Here is a 21,800-nt window from a genome sequence, read left to right on the forward strand (position 1 = left end):
ATAACACATGAAAGTAGACACTCCCTTTGCTGGAGCAGTTCAAACATTATTTAAAAAGTAATCATTTAATGCCCTAAACAATGCCCTGACTGTAGCTGTGAATGTTGTTAACACTCGGCTTTTGCTACGTTTCCCTAAACAGCGTTTGCCTTTGTGAACATTATGTGTGTCAACATTGCTACAAAAGAGTTGCAGCTTATCTGTTGCTGCACTCACTCCATGTGTTGTTACTGCCTGCCTTCTTTTCTTCAGGGTTGTTATAGCATTTTTATTACATCATCTGCAGTACATCTGCACCCACGGCACTGCAGAAAAACAAGAACTGTCACATTTTTGGCATGAGTTGTGACCTCCCTCCGATTCAGTAAATGCACCACTGAAGCCTTGAAGAACTGACAATCTGCGCTCTGTTCAAACCATCTATAAATGTTTTTACTGACTAAATTGGAAGTGCCTCTATAAAGGCTTTTAAAACCTAATCTCTAGTTTGTTTACCTTTTAAAGAAGCCACTATAAAACAGTCCCATTAAGATCCAGAAGGTTAGTATTTGCAATTGTAACCTTTATCAATCATCAATCATGAAGCCACAAATCAACGGTTTCACATCAAAGGCCCCTGCAGAAATAAATGAGAAAGTATCTTTTTCAGTAATCTGGAGCAAAAAAATTTTTCTTGCATTTATTGACACTTTTCCCTCTTTTCAGCATGATCTCAGAAGCTGTTGTTAAGGTATCTCTTTTCTGCCTGCAGACACTTGCGTATGGAGACATGAACCATGAGTGGATTGGTAACGAGTGGCTGCCAAGTCTGGGTCTTCCACAGTACCGTTCATACTTTATGGAGTCCCTGGTGGACGCCCGCATGCTTGACCACCTTACCAAGAAGGACCTTAGAGGACAGCTTAAAATGGTTGACAGCTTCCACAGGTAAAACCCATATTTAGGTTTTAATTGTTGTTAATAAATGACTATGCGTTGATGCTTCTTTTTCTACACTGTCACCGCAAACTGAAAAATGTGCAAAAAGACAAGAAAGAAAGAATTGTTTGTCTGTGTGTGTGTGTCTGCAACAGGAACAGCTTTCAGTGTGGAGTGATGTGTTTGAGGAGGCTCAACTATGACAGGAAGGAGCTGGAGAGGAGAAGAGAAGACACTCAGCTGGAGCTTAAAGGTGGCAAATCCCTTCCTCACTATCACGCAGCGCTATGATACCTCTTATGTGAGTTCAGCGTTTAAGCTGGATTTCTGGCTCTGATCGTGTTCCAGATGTGCTGGTGTGGAGCAACGAGCGTGTGGTAAGTTGGGTTCAGGCCATTGGACTGAAGGAGTACAGTGGAAACCTTTATGAGAGTGGGGTCCATGGAGCCCTGCTGGCCCTGGACGAAACCTTTGATCACAACACCCTGGCCCTGCTGCTGCAGATCCCTACGCAGAATACACAGGTACACACACACAAACTCTGACTGAACTAGATTACTAGAGATCTCCAACCTAAAATCAAAAATGACCCACACTAAAGTAAAGGACTACAGGCTGATTCTGGGAACCCTGAGTTCACCTCCTACACTCTTTTTTTCTTTCTTTCTTTCTTTCTCCTCTCTTACCTGTTTACCTTTTACATTTTGCTACAGATACACTTTTGTTCGCTTGCCTTGTAATCACCTTGTAAAGGCTATAGTACTTTTAAAAAGAAGTATAATGGCTCTTTTGAATTCAACATCAGCCTTTGTCTTTTCTGCTCTTGTTGCTCTCTGTTCTAGGCCAGAGCAACTCTTGAGCGTGAATACAACAGTCTGCTTGCCATTGGCACAGACAGGAGAATGGAAGAGGTGACAAACACACACCACACGCAGCCCGACGCATCAACACATGTGGGTGACAAATTATGTGTGAAAATAAATTCTATTCATCCCCACACTTCTCTCCTGCCCCAACCTCTCTACCTCCCTCTTCCTTCACTGTCTTTTTCCAAGGATGATGACAAGAACTTCCGCCGAGCTCCGTCGTGGAGGAAAAAATTCAGGCCCAAAGACATGAGAGGGGCGTCCCTGGGTGCATCAGACACACTCCCTGCCAACTTCAGAGTGACCAGCAGCAGCAACAGCGCAGCATCTCCCTCCACTCAGCCAAAGAGGAGCCCAATGGACGGTAAGCAGAGGAAAGAGTGCGTGCATGTGTTTGTGTAAGACGTGCTCTATCATGGCTGCTTCCTCCTCAAAAACACCTTGTCTGACAGTCGCTTTTCATGAACTCTGAGTTCTTCTCTTCGTTGCTGCTCTGCTGTGTGTTTATGATGCTGTGACTAACGGCACGTCTTTGCATGTGATTTCTGCTGCCATGGAAACACAGGAAGTCAGTCTATACAGAGGTTGGACACTGCCACAGTCAGGACCTACTCTTGTTAACACAACGGTAAGCTCACACACATCATCAATGATTACATAAGAGAAGCTTGCGTACAGATGCATCTCAAAAAAATGTATGTTTTGGAAAAGTTTAGTTTTCATTTCTTCATTTTAAATTTAATTAAAAAAGTGGGAATTTCGTATATTCTAGATTCATTACAACTACAATTACATATTCCAAGCCTTTTTCCTGTGTTAACCCCAGAAGACCATGTATATTTGTAGTTGTAGTTTTTTGTATTTACTCTGAATTGCTTTGTGATAGTTTAGTTTTTTTTTCCCTCCCTAAAGTTAGAATTAGACCTTTGTAATAAACCCCAACGTCTCATCCTCCATCTTTGCTAGTGAAAAAGCCAGAGCCATTGGGATCAATTCTCACTCTGATCTCAGAGTGAGTATCGTTATGATTTTGTTTGTATTATCAGGGGGGAAAAAACCTAAACAGTTTACCTTCAGCAATAATTCCTGTGTTTCTAATCACCTCAAGACTTGTTTCCTAACACAGATGGTTGGCTTTTGGGGAAAAAAAAAACCCAAAATGTTAAACAATTTTAATGTTGATTTAATCAATCTAGAATATATGAAAGTCACCTTTATGATTGGGGGAAAAAAAATGTACTTTTTTTTTTTTTCTTTTCTTCTCTTTTTGAGATGCACCCGTACTTTTTTGTTTCCTCTACAGAGCTGAGCTTCTCTTCACTAGACAGCAGCTTTCTTCCAAAGGGGTCCTCTGCTCTAGTAACGCACGTGTCACGCCTCTCCTCTCCTCCCCTTTGTTCCTCCCTCCCTTCCTCCTCGGCTTCTGCCCTGCTTCCCCTTCTTGTGTCCGCTCACCTCTCTTCCCCCCGTCTCAGTTTATCCTCATTATTTCTATAGGTAACCGCTGGTCCGAGGATGAAGGGGAGTTCCCTGCATTCAAGACCCGGATGATGAACTGATATTGCTTCAAGGACACTAGAAAGATGTTTGTTCTGTTAAGACCTTACTCTGGGACTTCAGTATCCCCAGAGGAAATGTTCTAGATTTATTATTTGTTATATTTATGTACCAATGGGACTTTTAATTGATTTTAGAATTACTATGTAATCCTCTTTTTGCCCCTATTCCCTTAATCAACCCACTTTATAAAAGAATAGACATTTCTCCACTGTGTTAAGCTCAGCTCTCAGATGTATGTTACAGAATGTTTGAAGCACCTGGAGTTTGTATATTTCTACCAACAGACATTTTATCTAATCTTTTTTATAATCCTGATTCCATTGACCACATGTATGTTTTTTTTTTTCTTCCCTTTGATTTGAATTCTAATCATTGAATTTATGCTTAAGTGACTTTGATATGTGATATAACTTAATTCATATCTTTTGCCCTTTTTAACTGTTGTAATTTTTGTAGCCTATTACATGTGATTTTTGTGTGTGTGTGTGTGTGTGTGCAAATGCAGCTCTTAGGTCAATGGATGTGTGAATATCAGACAAATTGCTGGAGTTGTTAGACTGTGTCACAGACTTTTCGACACTGTGAGATGTCTGTCACCTTGAAAACCACCTGCAGGCGAAGCCAGGTGATGATGACGACAAACATTGTGTGAAACACGGTTTGATTTCCTTTCCCTTCTTTTTTTCTTCCAGACCTACGATACCAAAATGAAACTCTTGAATTTTAAGAATTAAAGCCATATAACTATAGCAAAAAGAAAGAAAGAAAGAAAGAAAGAAAGAAAGAAAGAAAAAAAAACTAAGGGAAGAAAACAGGGCTACGTTTGGATGCAAGTGAAAACAGGTTCAGGTTCTCATGTTGACCTTGCATGCAGAAACTGCACATATCTCCACCTGACCCACACCCTGTTTATCCCTTTAACAAAAAGAAGCCTCCCTTACCTCTGGAGACACACACAGACAGACTCACTCATACAGGAGGTTTACAAACCTACAGATGAGTAAAGAGTGTGGACGTTCCTTTAATGGACCAATTTCATTGAGGCCTCAGCCGATCCCTGCTGAGACAAGATGACCCCTGAAAGCAGCATGATCCACCCCAACAACCTTTTTATAAAAGAAACACTTTATACGAAGATTTCATATCAAGCCTTATTATTTTTTTAACTCCTCTGTCATCTGCTCCTATTTATTACTCATCCATGTTGTCTTTGGTCAGTTTATACCTTCAGACTTTATACCCAAGTTTGTTCCTCTGATGTGGCAGCGCTTGTGTGTGCAGTTTATTCCCATCTCTCAACACAGGTTCCCCCCCATTTAGTTTTCACTGCAAATGAGAAGGAACCGAAGAGTTATCCTTTTGCCCCCCCCCCCCCCCCCCACACTACATTCAGTTAAAGCTTCAAGTAGAAACACTTTTTTTTTTTTTTCTGTTTTTGATGTAGTCTTGTAGGCACAATGCAAATCATGTTGCTGTTTTATTTCCATTGTTCGTCTTGTTGGATTTTTCTTGATCGTGTAACAATGATGTACAGTCTGAGTACTTATAAACAATTTTTATCACAGTATTATTTATTGCTTACTTTCAATAAAATACTGAAACTCATTTTCCACTGCAGAAGAAAAGACTGATGCTTTTCTGAAAGATTCCCCTCTGTGTTTTTTAGCTGCCTCAGACTAGGAAAATTTTTCTTGTTGAGTACCAGATGACCAAAATCCTAACATGTCTGGAATGGGCGCACATCACCTGCCTCAGACTGCAGTGGTATAAAAGGTCAGGTATTGTTTCATGCTGCTGTAATCCTCCAGAAGTTTCCAGTAAAGAAAAATGTCAATTAAAGGGCTCACCGGTTGTGCTGCCTGTAGCCTTCGATAAATTGTATCCTGTTAATTGCTTGTGTTTTTGACTTGGTGTGGGTCAAACATTAACAGGTAAGCATACAAAAAAAGAAAACGCTCAAAAGCAACTAAGCAATAGAAAACCCACAAATGTAACCATTTTACTGACAATCTCTTCTAAATGGTAATTTTCAGTGACTCAAATTGTGTATATATATATATATATATATATATTTACATTTTTTTACATTGAATAAAAAAGGTTTGCAAGCGAAAATAAAATGAACTAAACTATTGTCAGACAAGTCCAATTAAGAATTTAGTTATTTATAAATCATTTTTGTTGTTAGTTCTCAAAGGTTTGGAGGCTTGAACCACAAATCAGGTACCGGTTCTATATTAAAACTGAGTGTCAAAGGTCTCAGTCCACAGAGAAAGGGTTCAGGAACTGACCCTTAAAACGAGCTGTCAGAACTACTGAAACTTCGTGATGTCACAACAAGCTCCCCCTCCCCCAAATGGTATGGTCTATAAATTGATTGAGTGAAAACTGCCATTTTTGTTCAGATTTTTATGTAATCATTCAATCACCTGCACAGCTACAGACTACATGTTTAAATTGATATAAAAAAAAAAGAAGAAGAAGAAGAAGCAGTTAATCTGATCAACGAGGCGTCTCCCTTCAAACTTCAACATTTTCTGAGCGGTATAAAAATGGTGGCCGCCCCGCCCCTCCCTGACGTCAGTGCTGGCTGAAGACGGGACACTGGGAGAGCCGGAAGAGAGAGAAAGAGGCAGCAGATCCCAGCAGATCCCAGCACCGTCCCAGGTTGGCCATCAAAGCCCAAACCGGGAGCGGACTGCATCCAGCGGGGGGACTCAGAGATCCAGTTCAGGCCTGGCCGGCGCTTCTTTTGGGGTTCACGGTGAGTAGACACCTGAGCGGCGGAGAGGGGGGAGCACGTCGGTCCGTTCTTCCAGGAGGCACGTTAGCTTTAGCCAGCTAGCTCGCTGGAAAACTGGAACAGGAAATACCAAAGCGAACCGCTGCGCCCGGTTTAAGGCTGATTGAAGCACATTTTATCAGGTTGCTGGCCAAATAGTGTGAGTCCGTCCCTGTCCCTCCATCACGGCTCCCAGACAGCGGTTTCCGCAGCGCTGTCACATTAACTGTGTTTTCATGTGTTGGTCATATTAACACGTTCACATGGGGCCTGTCGTGGTTGTGATAAAACACAACACGCCGACGGTAACTTAGCCATCCAGCTGGAGTCCCACACGGACAGAAGGTGTATAGATGTGGATTAGTGAGTCCAGCCAGCTGCTCCTTGCTGCCCGGCCACCTCTCCTCCGTAGGCCCTGCTACACAGATGTGTTGTATCAGGGTTTGCTTGTGACCCTCAGATGGGTGTGGTTGTGTTGTGGAAGCACCCCCACCCCCCAAATATCGTGTAACTAACATGAAAGTTGGGACACGCTGTTGCTTCCTGCTCTGAAGACGTTTCCGCCTCCTCCTGCTGCTGAGGTGAGCAGAGTGGAGCCACTTCTGTCTGAGGCCTCTCACTTTACATTTCTGCCATGTCAGGAATTAGGATTAGCACAGAGGCCTTTTGTGTTACGTGTCAGATCACTGGAGATCATCCACAGTCACACACTCACTGCCTTTTAGCTCCTCAACATCTCTCTCTCAGTTTAGGTCAGTGTGACTCAGCACCAAAGATGGTTCCTAACCAACAGGAGCTGATATTTCCAATCTCATTCTGCTAAAATAGTCATTGATTTAGTGTTTAAGTGGTTCAGATAAATGCAAGCAATTACTCTTTTTGTGCTAAGTAACTATAAACAGCATGTATTTAGGTTTTGAGTTTCAACAAACACGTGACCTGAAGTGAGACTGTGGCCATGTTTGACAGGAAAATATATTATTTTGGGATTTAAATGAAATGCTGCTACTTTTGCTAACAATTTCTCTAATATTCAGCACAAAGTTGAGTGAAGCTTTAGTTGTCTGAGCTTGATTTTTGTTTTTGTTTCTTGAGTTTTCTATAATGGCATGTGTTCATGGATAGCGTGGACACGACAGTTAATTGCAGTGAATGATAACTCTTTCAGAGTTGTATGGCATATAAGTTTGTCATTATTTGGTATTGGACAAAACGAAAATTTTGCTTCACTTAAACAAAACAGTGGAGATTTGCGATATTGTGATAACCATGAAAGTGTGCCTTAAACTCTAAAAATGTGAAATAAAGTGAAATTATTTCCCTTAATCGTGGAGAGGACACTTTCTTTTCTGAAAAACAATCCACAATTGCAATTTAATAGCTATTTATTAATACGATTATATTTCATTACACAACAATTTTAAACCAATAATAGACATAATTTTCCAGATGTTTTATATAAGGATAGACATATTTGCATATATTGGTGTATAAATCGGATGACTAATGATATTAAAGAATGCATTTTTTTTAGCATTATTCTGGTGGTTGAAATAACCCCAATCTCAACCCCAAAAACAACGGATTTGTTGTTTTTCTAAAAATTTGTATTAATTTTATTTGATAAACTGATATAACCTCCCAGCCCTAATCTAGGTTTATTAATATGGTTATTTTATTGGTTATTTCTTGAGTCTGTAACAAGTTAGAAAACTGTGGAAAACAAATGAAACACCAAAAACTAGATAACATAAAGCTAGAGGATTATGAACATTTCTGATTGTTAATAACTATTTGAGCTGCACAAGTAATCAAAATGTATACATTGTACATGTATACATGTATACAAGATATCAAGATTGTTGTAATTATAGGGCACCAAGTGTTTTGGTGCTAAAAAGAGTCTGTAAAGTGAAGCCAACACTCGACACTCCTAAACCTTCATTCTATCTAATGGCAATCAGAGGGTGACTCCATTGGTTGAAAAAGAAGTCAGATTGTGTTGAAGTCTATGTGGAATTAAAAATGCCCCCTTTAAAGACAAAACAAAAACATTTGACCATGTGACATTATTTTCCTTGTGTTTCAGAACGTGTGGCAGAGGCACAGTGACGATGTGGAGAGCAGCGGCAGGACAGTCCGTTAAGGTAGCTGTGGATGACGGAGGTGATGACTGGGAGACCGACCCTGACTTTGAGGTACCTATGCCTCCGTCCTCCTTCCTTTCTCACTTCACAGATAAACTTCTCTTCATTACCACTTCCTGCCCTCATTTTCCAGAATGATGTGTCAGAGAAGGAGCAGCGTTGGGGGGCCAAGACGGTGGTTGGTTCAGGACACCAGGAGCACATTGAGTGAGTGAGCACATCATTTTTTGGTGATACTAATAAATGCATTGCCTGCAAATGACATAACTGCATTTCTTTACTCCATTACCCATGTATAGCATCCACCGGTTGCGTGAGACGGTGTCGACGGAGCACACTAGCCTGAAGCAAAAAGAACTGGAAACCATGCCCAAGGCCTCGCACGGATATGGGGGGAAGTTTGGAGTGCAGCAGGACCGCATGGACAAGGTGGGACACTAATCAGGTGTTAGACTGAGCTAGAGCATCTAGGGTTCGTTTGACCTACAAATTCAGTCCCTTCCTCTTCTAGATCTGTAGGGATCAGATTCTGAATGCCAAGACCTCGAAACTTATCAGGTGGTTTTGGTGACTGACACAGGACTTAAAGTATTCCGGCACCGTGCCAGATCTCCAGCGAGTGCCGTTGGACTGTGATTTAAAAATAAATAAATAAAAAGCAACATGTTGATCTGGGATATTGTCAGGTTTGAGCAGCCAATTGAGTTTGCCTACCAATGAGTAACACTGGCCAATCAGAGGTAGGGCGGGTGTCGGTCTCGGTCTCGGTGCCACTGGATTCTAAACAACTTGGGGAAAAATGAGCGGAGTTGTCAAACTCGTAAACTACTGCTTCCAACATAAATATAGATGGCTGCTGCACATATTTTAGCGTTCAGAAAACAGTGAAAATATGGCAAACTTATTTATTCTCCCCCAAGTTAACCTGCAGCGAGAGCGCTATGATATCGGAAAGTGGGAGATTTTCGAGTTGTGACATAGAAGTCTTGGTTCAGGGTTTTTGTTAACGCAGCATCCAAGTGGGCATGGTTTTCATTGAAGGCACTGTTGGAGATGGAGAGTTAAGTTTGTGAAGCCAGGGGAAACCGTCCGAACAACAGACAAAGGACTTAGAAGACGTGGAAGAAGAGAGGGGCAGAGACGACAAGCCTTTTGGTTATTTATTTCCTATTTTGTATGTGGAATCAGAATAAAATTTCACATTTAACATTATCATCTTTAATTTCTAGATAACCCCACCCCCCTCAGAAAAAAAAATCAGGCTCAGGATTTTTCTTACTTTAAGCCCTGCTGACAACTGATCAGTTCTCTCCAACATGTGCTCGATTTATTGGTACTTTATCTGTCACATTATTACAATCATCAGTTCAGTTCAGTTTAATAATCTGGTTTCAGTGACACTGGGCTGAAGCTTTGTTGTTGACTGAATCTTCCTCAATGAGCAAGGATGAGTCAGAGCCACCAACACAAACCACAGATCGACCTATAACACCAATTTTTAGCGCACTGTATCGTGTGTAGCAGGATCAGAGGAACAAGAGGTGGCACATCCAACTGATTTACTTGAGAATCTGAGAATCATAGCTAAGATCAAAGGACCTCAGCTCCATGTGTTGGTGATCTTTTTCCAGTGAGTGGTTCCATCCATCCACACCTCTCTGGACACTGGGCTCACTGCTGCATGAATGTGACGCTCAAGCTCTGTTGACACTACAGTGTGATGTCACTACAGGGTGACTAGTCAGATGTCAACATTTTGGACCACTTGCTCTGTTTCCAGCTGAGCTGCTCTTTTCACCCTCAGATTTTCTCTCATGTCCTTTTCTTGTTCTTTGCTTGCAGTCTGCTGTGGGTCACGACTACCAGAGCAAGTTGTCCAAACATTGCTCTCAGACTGACACATCCAAGGGCTTTGGAGGCAAGTTTGGAGTCCAGGCTGACCGCGTTGACCAGGTACTTCCTGTCCACACGTGATATGAACCAGAAACATATTAATTGTATAGTTAATAGGTTTTTGTTTTGTTTTGTTTTTTTTGGTTATGTTTTTGTGGTTCGTTGTGACTGATAGAGGTGAATGTGCATGCTCAGGGCAGAGTTAGCTAAATAACTGTCACTGCCTCTTTTGTCGTTGCAGTCTGCTGTTGGCTTTGAGTATGCCGGGAAGACAGAGAAACATGCTTCGCAGAAAGGTGACGTCACAGCTGGTTGTCTTCTGACTGTCCCACATCATGTGCAGAGGCGGATTTCTCTTACAAGAGCGCAGCACAGACAAGTCAATTTGTCAAATACGTATAGTTCTTGGGACGGCCTGTCAGGCTGCATTTCTCAGATTTAGAGCACCTGTCAGTGCCTGATCCTCCTCTATCGACACGCCACTTGTCAGCCAATTAAACAATTTTTCCTTTTATTGTCTGACACGTTATAACCCACAGCTCAGTTTGTCTCAGGTTTTGGGTCCAAGCTTATAAAAACAAAAATCCTCAGATGAAATCAGAAATCTGAGTGTCAACATCAGACCCAAAAACTCAGGTGATGAAAAGTAACTCCAGTGATTTGGGCATCCATGCCAGCTTCTTAGCTTTTAGTGTTTTCAGGCTGCATTCCCATGATTCCATACTGTCTCCACCTTTTAGTTTGAATCATCTTTTGTACTTTGCATACAGTGCAGAACATTTGCCCAATTCCAATAGTTCCTCAGCGTTGCCTCTATTTAGAAACAGTGCAGAACAAAACATAGACACCAGCTTTGTCCCGAATCAGAAGGTGCATCCTTTCAAGGATCTGGTGTACAAAGGTCTGGTCTTTCACAGATCTTGACGACACGCAACTTTATTCTTTTTAACAAAACTCTGATGTTTTAAGCCGACTGTGCGTAGTGTGTGTATAGAGTGGCTGACTGATTATAATGTCGTGGTTCAATCCCTGGCTCCTCCACTCTACATATCAACGTGTTACTTGGGCAATATACTGAACTTTAGAGCTTTGTGAGTAGAGTAACAGAAAGCACTTTATGAATGTGTGTGTGAACATCGCTTCCCTTGAAATGGTCTAACTGTTAAAAAAAAAAAAATCGAAAAATTGAATCTTGGGATAGGTTGCACGGGGAAGGATCCACCTGTTGAATGGGGCAGTCTAGTTAGAGGGTTGATGATGCACTTAACTTGCAATGGAGCCTCTGAAGGATGTAGATCTTGATCTGGGACATGGCTTGAGTACATTTCTTTAAAGGAATTGATTTAAAAACAAGTGATGATGAATAAGTCTGATTTCTGGTTTGTATCAGTCAGTATTTTTTGGGTATTTGGAATTGGGCTGCTCCATGACCACTGCTGCCCTGCTGCTTCACCCTGACCTTTGAACCTTACCCCACCCCCTCCTCCCCTGCTTTGCTGTGTAGACTACGCCTCTGGGTTTGGGGGGCGATACGGAGTGCAGGCAGATCGTGTTGACCAGAGCGCGGTTGGCTTCGATTACCAGGGCAAAACCGAGAAACACGAGTCCCAGAAAGGTTTGTCTGGTTTAAGCTGGAGACATCTGGAAAACGGATGGTCACTGACACACACACACACACACACACACACACACACAAATGACTTGGCCTGAGTCACTGAGCGCAGCTTCGCACATGTCCTGAAAAATTTCTCTTATTTTGCTTTTTGTCCTCTTCTTTGCTCAGCTTTTTTCTGCTTTTTAAAAGCTCACAAAAATGGCTTCTTCTTTATATTGGCCCTCAGTTGCTTGTGTGATGTGATGTTTGTTCTCCTCAGTCTAAAATGACACAATCCTGTAAAATATGAAACACGATGATGATGCAATATATTAATACATTTTGCATTTTTACATACATTTTTCTTATTTCTAACAGGCCATTTGTTGTGAAGGGATCAGTTTAATTACAGCTCATTTTTTATCCCCTTTCTATTAGCATGGGGCTCAGTTTATATGTAAACTTTAGTAAGATGATTAATGAGAATAAACGTTGCTATAAAACTTACAATGAACTGATGAATGACTTGTGTGCCTGCTCCACTTCCTCCTATCTAACTTTGATTTTCCTCCTATTCCTCTGCCCATTGGCAGATTACACCAAGGGCTTTGGTGGCAAGTTCGGTGTTGAGACGGACAAGGTGGACAAAAGTGCTGTGGGCTTTGAGTACCAGGGCAAAACAGAGAGGCACGAGTCACAGAAAGGTCGGTACAATTACGCAAACACACAGTCCCATTTATTACAGGTGACATACTGGTGATGTAATGAAGAAAAATTTCAGAGTTTCTGTGAATCATTCTCCATAATTACAGTTTGATAATTAATCAGCTCTAAGGTCAGATTAAGCTCTGCCTCTAGAATTTGGTGAAACTGGACAAAATACATCAATGATTTTATTTAGCCTTTTTTAAAGGTTTAGCTGGTGTCGCTGAGCTCATCTACCATATGTTTTATTAATGATATTTATGTTTGTGTTCCGCCTTTAAATATTTTGATGCTCAAGTGTGGACAGTTACTGTGTGCATCATCAAGTTTATTCTGTAAAGGAAGCAATATTTTCTTAGTTTGAACCATAGACTGTCTATACAAGTGAACATACATTTTGCTTGTGAAAAATTAAGCCAATGCTAAAGAGCCGTAAACCTTCATTCAACCTTCAACCTTCAAAGGCAGTCAGGGGCAACTCCACTGGTTGCAAAAAAGAGTCATTTTGTCTTCAAGTCAATGCAAAAATGTCCCTACTTCTCATTTGACTTGTTTGCTGGGTAAGCATTTTCCTAATGAGTTTGTGGTCTCAGTCTTTCTTTTTAAAGTCTTCTTTAATACAGCATGATGCTATTTTTTTAAATTATGGTCCCATTTAGCGGAACAAAAGACCATAAAGTAGAGTATGCAGATCCTGCCCTCATGCTTCTTCAGCTAACCCTAACCCATCTCCTCCAGTTTAGTTTCTAAAAAAAAAAAAGATGGCTGACATTGAACAACTCCTTAAAGAGTCTAGACCTGCTCTGTGAGTGGGCTATCATATAAGAAAGTTACATCAAGGCATTTGATGTAATTTATGATTTGGTGCTTAATCTGATACATTTGATTTGATTTTGGCCAAAGAAAGACTGTAATGTTCAGTGTCAGGACATAGCACAACTTTCATGTTAATTTGCTTGATTTAAATTTTTTTGCTGATGTAAATATGTTTTTAATTGTACCAAATCCTCATTATCCATAACATTATCAAAATTCTTTAAGAGTTTTTTACATTTTATTATTATGTGTTTAGCACATAATCACTGCCTCCCCTGAGTCTGCCCTGCCTTGTCTGGAGTTTCCAGCTCTACCTGTAGCTTCTTGTCTGATGTGCACTGACCTGGAATTGACTTTACTCTCTTTTTGGTCAAGAGCAGACTCTTGATACACGCTGTTGATTTAGGCAAGGTCACCTAAAGAATTGAGGCGTGAGCTGTGACAACAGGGGTCATATGGTTTGGTGATGGGGTGTGACCTCTATTGTAATAAAGCAGTTGGAAAACGTAAAGCGGAAGTTTGTTACTGAGATAAGATAGCTTGTTTCAAATTGGCACACACATAGCAACTTAACACAATTAGTGGCTGGGGTGGTTATGCCTAAAAACATTTTTCTGTTGAAAAATTATTAAAGAAACTTTTAACAATACCAGCAAAAAATAATACCTCCTTGTTACAATTCACTGGTTTTAACCATTTAAACTCAGAGAGAATCTTCCAACTTTCAGCCAAATGCAAACCAACTAAAATCTAATTTTATTGGAAATCCTGAGATGGCTTCCTCGTTTCATTCTGTTTCCTCTCTACTACACTGTCAAAGAAAGGTGTATAAATGCCCCCAAAAGGTTTTTAAAGGCAGCCCTTAAAACCTAACTATAGAACCACCAGCATATAAACATCATTTCTATTTATTTAAACAATTATTGTGTCTGGCTCGTTCCAGCTCTATTTATTTGCTTTCAATGGTGGAGTGAAGAGATGGATTGAAATGCATTAACCACGGATGCCTGCTCAGTCTTCATTGCAGGCAAATCAGTGACATCCTGATTTGTAATAGAGATAAATTAGTTTGTCTGTGGTCAGAGTTTTTGTTTACGACATAAAACAGATTGCTACTATCATTTACTGACTAACAGGAAGTTACAGATGTATTTTTTTCTTCTACCTGATTGTTGTAATGCTCTTTAATCGGGTATCATCCTCTGTCTGCTGCTCGTCTTATTAATCTTTAAATTCCTTCTTCAACCACATTTTTTTTATTATCGTTCGGTAATGCCTTTATACATATTTTATTTATAATAGTTTTACTCCTAATAATTGTTTTACAATTGTAATTGTTGCCTCTTATTTACTATCAGATCTTCTTGTATAATGACACATTACACTGTTTTAATATAATCTTGACTCTTGCATCCTGCTCAAGTTCTTTTTTTTTTTTTTGGTAAGACTTATCAACTTTGTTAAGAGAGTGATGTATAAAAAATTATTATCACCATCATCACATCACATTGATTGTCAATGTGTATCATGTCTCTACAGACTATGTGAAGGGCTTTGGGGGTAAGTTTGGCGTCCAAACGGACAGGCAGGATAAATCCGCACTGGGATGGGACCACCAAGAAAAACTACAGCTCCACGAGTCTCAAAAAGGTACTGGATCAGATATGGATTCTATGGGTTGTAGGACACGTGTACCAGGTTGTAAGACTATACTGATTATATATCAGTAGTTTTATGATGCGACAATTCATCTTAACTTGAATACTAAGCAGAACTGTACATATGCTGCAGTGAAGTCACAGGCAAATCTAATTACTGCAATATGAAAACACCTCCCTGCCTGCTTAAAGTTATACAAGTTCAAAATAGCAGCTCACAAAACGAGTGATGTTGATATTTTAAATGTTTTAGGGTGAATAAACTAAAATCCAACACACATGGAAGGTTAGCTATGAGCCCATGCTTTGGGGTGTTTGTGTTCACAGCCAGGACCGCAATCAGCACCACCTGCCAAACGCTGATCCCCCCTCCACCAAAGAAATAATTAATTGAGAAAACAGCAGAATCAAAAAATGGTCAGAGGTTAAAAAAAAAAAAAAAACTAAAACAAAATATACCTCTGTATTTGAAATGCACATTTTCTACATAGGAAAAGAGCAACAGCCAGATATTTCTTTTATTCAACATCAAAGGCTGACTGGGACTGTCAGGCCTTTTGAAGAGGCAGTATCTCAGTCTGCTTTCAGTTCAGCACAGTGTATGAATTCATTGTAAAAACTTGTCTTCCTTCTCAGGCCCTCAATTCAGCTCTGATGTGGCTGGTTTGTGGGTTTGGTTGCGGTCTTTCAGAGCCCGACAACTTCCTGAGTCTGTGGTGAGAAAAGGCTCAGAAAGAGGAAGTGAAACCAGAGCTCAAATTTATGTTTACATCTCTAACATCTATCTGATGCTCCCACATAGAGCTGATGAGCATAAAAACTTGGTTATAAAATGAAAAGCTTTTAAATTCTCCTTTTAAATGAACCTTTTAAGAGAATAAAACAAAGATGTGTGTTAATCTGCAATTCTTTTCATACAGGAAATGAAGTTGAGAATTTGAATGTTGGTCAGGTCAGATAAGAGCTCCATCCCACATGAAACAAAATTCCAACAAGTGCCAATATTTTTTTTTCCTGTGGCTTATTTACATATTAATGTATCATTGCTTTTTGGTAACGACAGTGTACCTAAATTAAACAGTGAGTGTGATCTTGCAAACTGTGTAATAGCTAGCCTGCTAGCTGCTGCAGGTGATTGAAGTCCTTGTTCTGCTCTGCAGCTTCTATGATTTTCTTGTAGAACTACACAGACCAGTTCTTCAGCTGAGCAGGAGAAGTACCACAATCACCAGCTGCATCCACAAATGTAGAGTTACAGCCTGAAAAGCAGCCCAATATCGAATTATGTTTCAGGTGTACATGGCATTATATCAGGGGTTGTAGTTTTCTGTTACACCCCTCTACGAAGCAGTAAAACATCCGTATTGTAGTCTAGTATTACTAGACTAGTAATACTAAAGTATTGTTTGTCTATAAAATGTTACAAGTACACATCTGCATAACATTGTATGCTTATTTAAAAAAAAAAGAAGAATAATTAAAGATCCACATACAAAAAGATGAAGGGTTCGGGTTAGATGACTGTTTTTCAGTCCGAGTGCGTCAAGAGTGCATCAATTTTCATTAAGTTAAATCCTCAAAACCTTAAACACTTTTCAGTCAACTGCTGAATCAATCTCCAGGAAATAAGTTAAAACACAAACGTTCAACAACTGTTGAGCTATTTGTTACTGCAAAATAGACCTAAATAAAATGAATAAATACAATTTATCGGCATCATTACCTCAGGAGCAGAATAAATAAAACACAAAACTTTTTCTTTCATTTATTTCTTTCCCCTTTCAGCTCTTTTGCCTGTTTAGGGTAGTCACAGCAAGTAAGCTCTGTGACTTGCATGACTGATTTGGCTGCAGGTTTTATGCCAGATTCAAATAAAACACACAAGAAAATAAATAAAAGGAATTGGTCTTTATTATTTTTTTTTAACTCAAACTGAAGTCTTTCACAGGATTAATAGCATAACTCAAGCGGCCTATCGGTGTGTTTGGCATGTAATGTCTGTAAGTCATTACATGTCTTAATTTATTTGGCTATATGCTATCTGCTGCCAGAGTTTTTAGACACAATACACACACCGGTCTTTCTTCATCTCCCACCATTTAATGGCACTCCACATGAAAGCACCACTGCCACCAACTGTAGTGGGTGTGCAATTACACGTTGATTTGGTGCTGCAATGAAAAGATGTATGTATGTGTAAATAAATAAATAAATATATATATATATCTATATATAGATATATATATAAAAGAAAAGGCACAAAGTTCAGTTTACTTTCAAATTGCAAAGTACAAGCCAAGTTTAGATTCTGTTTTTCACAAAGTGAATAATTATCTGTTCACAGTCCAGTCTGTGTATTAATGTGTTTATGTATATACAGCATCGCACTACACTTACCACGTAGGGCCAGGTCTGTAAATGTCATAGTGATTCTTCTTGGCTCAGAGGGGTCGAGCAAAGAACAGATCTAGATAGATATTCCACATTGAGCTGAAGAAGAGGAGCTGTAACTGTTTAGCTTCATCGGGAGGGCCTGGTCTTCCTTTGCATTTCCACTTTAAGATCATAATATATCTCCTTTGTGTCACTGGCCACGTGTGAATCAGTGTGTAATATAAGGGTGTTTGTAATAGGTGCTGCTGTCTGTCTGTCTGTCTTTCTGTCTGTCCATATGTGTGTTGCAGACTATAAGCGTGGGTTTGGAGGGCGGTATGGGGTAGAGGTGGAGAGGCAGGACCAGTGTGCCCTGGGCTTTGAGCACAAGGAGAGACTGGCCAAGCACGAGTCCCAGAGAGGCACAGAAACTCCCCCTAAAATACCCAACACTCAACCCCACCTCATCCACCCTTTCCCAGAATATAAAACCATCCCTCTTAGCTTAATCCTCCTTCCTTCCTCAGTATGGCTGTTTACTCTCAAGTGATAGATAACTCCAACTACCCACAGCCCCTCACCCCACACCCTGCACTGTCACACACCTTCCCATCTCTGCAGCACCAACTGATTAACATGAACTGAATGCAGATAACGTGAAGGTTGGTGGATTACCAGTTCTCTTATTGCCAACATATCCAAGGAATAAACAAAAACTTCTGTCTTACGCTCGGGCCCAAAAGCACTGGTTGCGTTGGAAATGTAAACATTTTTTTTGCATACATTTCAAATTTGAATATAAAGATTTTTTAAAATTATTTTTATACTGGAGGAAATGATGCCCTTCATAGGGACTATTGTCAGCTGTGGAAGAATCCACATTTGATGCTCTGAGTATCTGGGGCACGTTGATTTATTTGTCAGTACTTTCCTGCTTTTGTTGTTTGGGTTGTTCCAAGGATTTTTGCTTATTCACAAAACTAGAGAATATTACCATTCATATCTTTAGTTCCCTAAGTTTCCAACTATTTGTTTGCCTCTAGTGACATCCCAACATGGGGATATGTTGGTCATGTGTTGACAGATAGATTGGAACAAATCTGCTTTAGATCCTCAATGAAAGCTCCAATTTACCACTCCAATATTATCTGAAAGAAATCAGGTCTAGTTGGTGTCAGTTGAATATTTGTAAGATCATGTTAAAGGTCTGTGCTGCTCAGGTGTGCTCTGCTCTAAGTGCCAATGTGGGCTGAGCCCCCCCTCCCACCCCCATTTTCCTCTCCTGTTTATAATGCTGCTGTTTTTGTCACACATCCTTTATGTGCATGATATCATTTGGCCTTGGTGCATTTTATGGACACCTCTTGCTGTGCCCCGACAAAGACATGGCCGATCTTCAGCGAAGAGGTTGAGCTGCTTGCTACGACCATCCCATTCCTGCTTTCACTTTCTTTTTATGTTCCTCCTCTCCACAGGTTTGCATGAGCTCATCTGCCTGTCGGTTTTCCTGTAGAACCCACTACTGTTGGTTTCCACTGAGCTTGTGCAGACCAGAGAGGGTTTGATGTGAATCCATAACCTCTGCTCTGGAAAACTGGCTCTGATGCTGCTGACTGTGGTTAAATTGGCACACTGAAACAGGAAATAACCTTTACTTATCTTCTCTTTGCTACCAGATTATTCTAAAGGCTTTGGAGGAAAATTTGGGGTCCAGAATGACCGGATGGATAAGGTAAAGGTCGTGTGCAGTTGTGAGTAAAGGGCTCTATCATATGTCTTATGTCTTTCTCCCTGTGATGGACAGAGTGCAGGGACGTTTGATGAAGTGGAAAAGCCATCATCATCTTACCAGAAAACCAAACCTGTGGAGGCTGGTGAGCATTCCTCTACATCAGCTGTGTTTAGAGCCAGAACAGCTGGCAACAAACTAACTTACCATGATGTCATTTCTTCACTGAACAGCTGGCAGCAGCACAGGAAGCATCAAGGCCCGTTTCGAGAACATCGCCAAGCAGAAGGAGGAGGAGGACAGGAAGAGGGCTGAGGAGGAACGAGCACGCCGACAGGCCAGGGAGAAGCAGGAGCAGGAGGAGGCGCGTCACAAGATCGAAGCAACACCCAGAACCCCATCTCCAGTCCCTGCTGCAAGTCCCAGCCCAACCACACCAATTCAGCCTGTTGCAGAACTAGAGTACCAGGTGAGTCCCAGTACTGTGTACAGTTCATTACAAAGAGGAACATGTCACACATGCCACATGCGCTTCATTATGTAAATGTGGAGACAGTATAGCATGTCAGTCTTGGGTGGGGTGAGTTTATATGTTAAGGTTCAATGTCTTACAGATCTTGTGTATTAATAGTTATTGACTGCATTAGAATCTGAGGCTTTGAACTGACATGAAAAGCAAAGTGATTTACAGGCTGAAACAGATCCCTTCACTTGGTTCCACCTAACCTGCTGTCAGATATTTACACCTCTCCAGCTTGATGCCTGACACATTTGTCCTTTCAGAACACAGAGGAAGTGTCCTATGATGCTGTTGAGGAGAACGGAGAGCAGCTGCATAAGTTAGAGCCACAGAACCAGCCCCCACAGCAGGATGATCTGTACCAGGCCCCCCAGGAGACAGCCGCAGAAGGTGAAGCCTCCATATATACCCCAAGAAATAAAATACAAAACAACCTGTGTATAACAAAGATTAAGGTTCAGCGTCTTATGGCGGAGGATTCTTTATATCCAGAGGTGTCCTGTAGAAGCTCCAGAGTCTACAGTCTTTTTACTGAGTCTAACAGCCTCCTGTCGCCTCACAGATGGGCAGCAGTATGAGTATGGTGAGGACCTTGGGGTGACTGCAGTGGCCCTGTACGACTACCAAGCAGGTGAGACTGAAAGCTGAGAGCAGAAGTGGGACTCCCACCAGAATTTTTAACTCTGCGGGATTTCGGTCAGTGTCTCAAAACAAAGTCTGCCTGTGATGCATCCAGACAAATGCACTCAGATAAGTGATTGGGAACATACAGATTTTCTTTTCCTGTAGTCAGATATCAAACATATAAAAATGAATTTTCATTCTTAGAAAATATTCTATAGTTGAGATTCCAAAACTTTAGATGATAATGGATCTTCAAACTTGGCGTAACTTCCTGTTGGTTGTGTAAGATTGGTCATTTCTGTTCAGTTTCTACAGCTGCACTTGCCACCAACCTTTCTTTTCCAATTTTCAGCTGGTGATGACGAGATCTCCTTTGACCCCGATGACATCATCACCAACATTGAGATGATTGATGAGGGTTGGTGGCGAGGCGTGTGTAGAGGCGCCTACGGCCTTTTCCCAGCCAACTACGTGGAGGTCCGTCAATGATGACCCCACCCCTGCTGGGATGACCTGTCTCCCTGTCCTGCAAAAAAAAAAAAGAGGAATGAGATGATTTCCTTTTCACATTTTTTTTCCTCCTCATCTCATATTCATGCTTTGACACTGTGTGAGACATCCTCAAGTCTCCTATATGGCTTTTTTTTTTTTTTTTTTTTTTTTTTTTAACCCCCCCCCCCCCCCCCTCTTTCCTATCTATTCACTTTACATCATTGTCTTCTCTCTGTGCAGCAGTGGACATTGAGGAGGAGTTATTTTACAATGACTCCGTACTCAGGGGACGACTTTAAAACTTATTACCTGGGCTCAAAGCTTTGCTCCACTCTGCTTTGGGATGGTTAAAGCTTCAGGATGCGACTCAGGCTATTAACTGTTAGCTTCACCAGCTGACATGAATTTACAAACTGTTTTACCTGCTGCCTCACAGCCATATGTCGCATTCTGTAGCTTTGAAAGCATTTATTTTCCTCAGATAAAGCATTACAGTTCATCCTCACAAGGTTTTGAGTCTTCAGTGTTTAAAGAAGAGCTTGAGTCTCACCAAAGACCAGAGTCTCCACAAACCTCTCAGATGGGTCTTGTGCACAGGACTCAGGGTGCTCACTGTTCAGTAGCAGGAGCAGTTAGAAAGAACCAACTCACTCCACTTTGAATTATTCTGTATATTGATAGCTATATACTGTCCAGCAAATCAGCTATGGACAAAAAAGCTGATTTAACCAGTTTTTTGCTTCTTGGGTTGTGTGTGTCGAGTTCACTGTTTCGCACAGCAGTTTAACCCCCACTTTGCTGTTTTACTAACACATCTCCCTTCGTGTGAAAACAGGTATCAAAGTGTTGATTATGTATGATCTGTAACAGGGATTCCACCTTTACTGACACTTAAGCCAATCACAGAATCACAGGGCTGATGTCAAGGTACAAACTAAACAACAAAAACAATATTCATAGTATTATTTTAATCATCTTCAGATATTACACAGACTTGTGCTTAGAATCATGTACAGAGATGAAAAGTTATGAGGCTTTGAGAAATGATAGATTTGAAAATGTGTGTCCTCTCACTGTTTTTCTGTGGCTATGGATGAGAATTGTGTATTTGTGTGTTGCTGAC

At 40.8% G+C, this 21,800-nt stretch overlaps 1 protein-coding gene across 1 annotated transcript in view; it reads left to right on the forward strand.

The window, feature by feature from the left end:
* The window catches only part of LOC115040786 (liprin-alpha-1-like), a 50,059-nt gene extending 29,332 nt beyond the window's left edge, over positions 1–20,727 (forward strand). Inside the window, exons 26-45 of the mRNA XM_029497816.1 lie at positions 731–927; positions 1,074–1,171; positions 1,267–1,442; positions 1,761–1,829; positions 1,974–2,094; positions 8,254–8,324; positions 8,407–8,480; positions 8,573–8,702; positions 10,116–10,226; positions 10,408–10,462; positions 11,671–11,781; positions 12,354–12,464; positions 14,821–14,931; positions 17,624–17,734; positions 18,989–19,044; positions 19,117–19,186; positions 19,275–19,510; positions 19,825–19,951; positions 20,124–20,192; positions 20,538–20,727. Coding sequence (XP_029353676.1) covers positions 731–927; positions 1,074–1,171; positions 1,267–1,442; positions 1,761–1,829; positions 1,974–2,094; positions 8,254–8,324; positions 8,407–8,480; positions 8,573–8,702; positions 10,116–10,226; positions 10,408–10,462; positions 11,671–11,781; positions 12,354–12,464; positions 14,821–14,931; positions 17,624–17,734; positions 18,989–19,044; positions 19,117–19,186; positions 19,275–19,510; positions 19,825–19,951; positions 20,124–20,192; positions 20,538–20,674 — 2,241 coding nt within the window. The 3' untranslated portion in view covers positions 20,675–20,727. The remainder of the gene's footprint in view (positions 1–730; positions 928–1,073; positions 1,172–1,266; positions 1,443–1,760; positions 1,830–1,973; positions 2,095–8,253; positions 8,325–8,406; positions 8,481–8,572; positions 8,703–10,115; positions 10,227–10,407; positions 10,463–11,670; positions 11,782–12,353; positions 12,465–14,820; positions 14,932–17,623; positions 17,735–18,988; positions 19,045–19,116; positions 19,187–19,274; positions 19,511–19,824; positions 19,952–20,123; positions 20,193–20,537) is intronic.
* Positions 20,728–21,800: the final 1,073 nt, after the last annotated feature.

This window comes from Echeneis naucrates, chromosome 3 (assembly GCF_900963305.1).
Source record: "Echeneis naucrates chromosome 3, fEcheNa1.1, whole genome shotgun sequence".
Taxonomy (NCBI): domain Eukaryota; kingdom Metazoa; phylum Chordata; class Actinopteri; order Carangiformes; family Echeneidae; genus Echeneis; species Echeneis naucrates.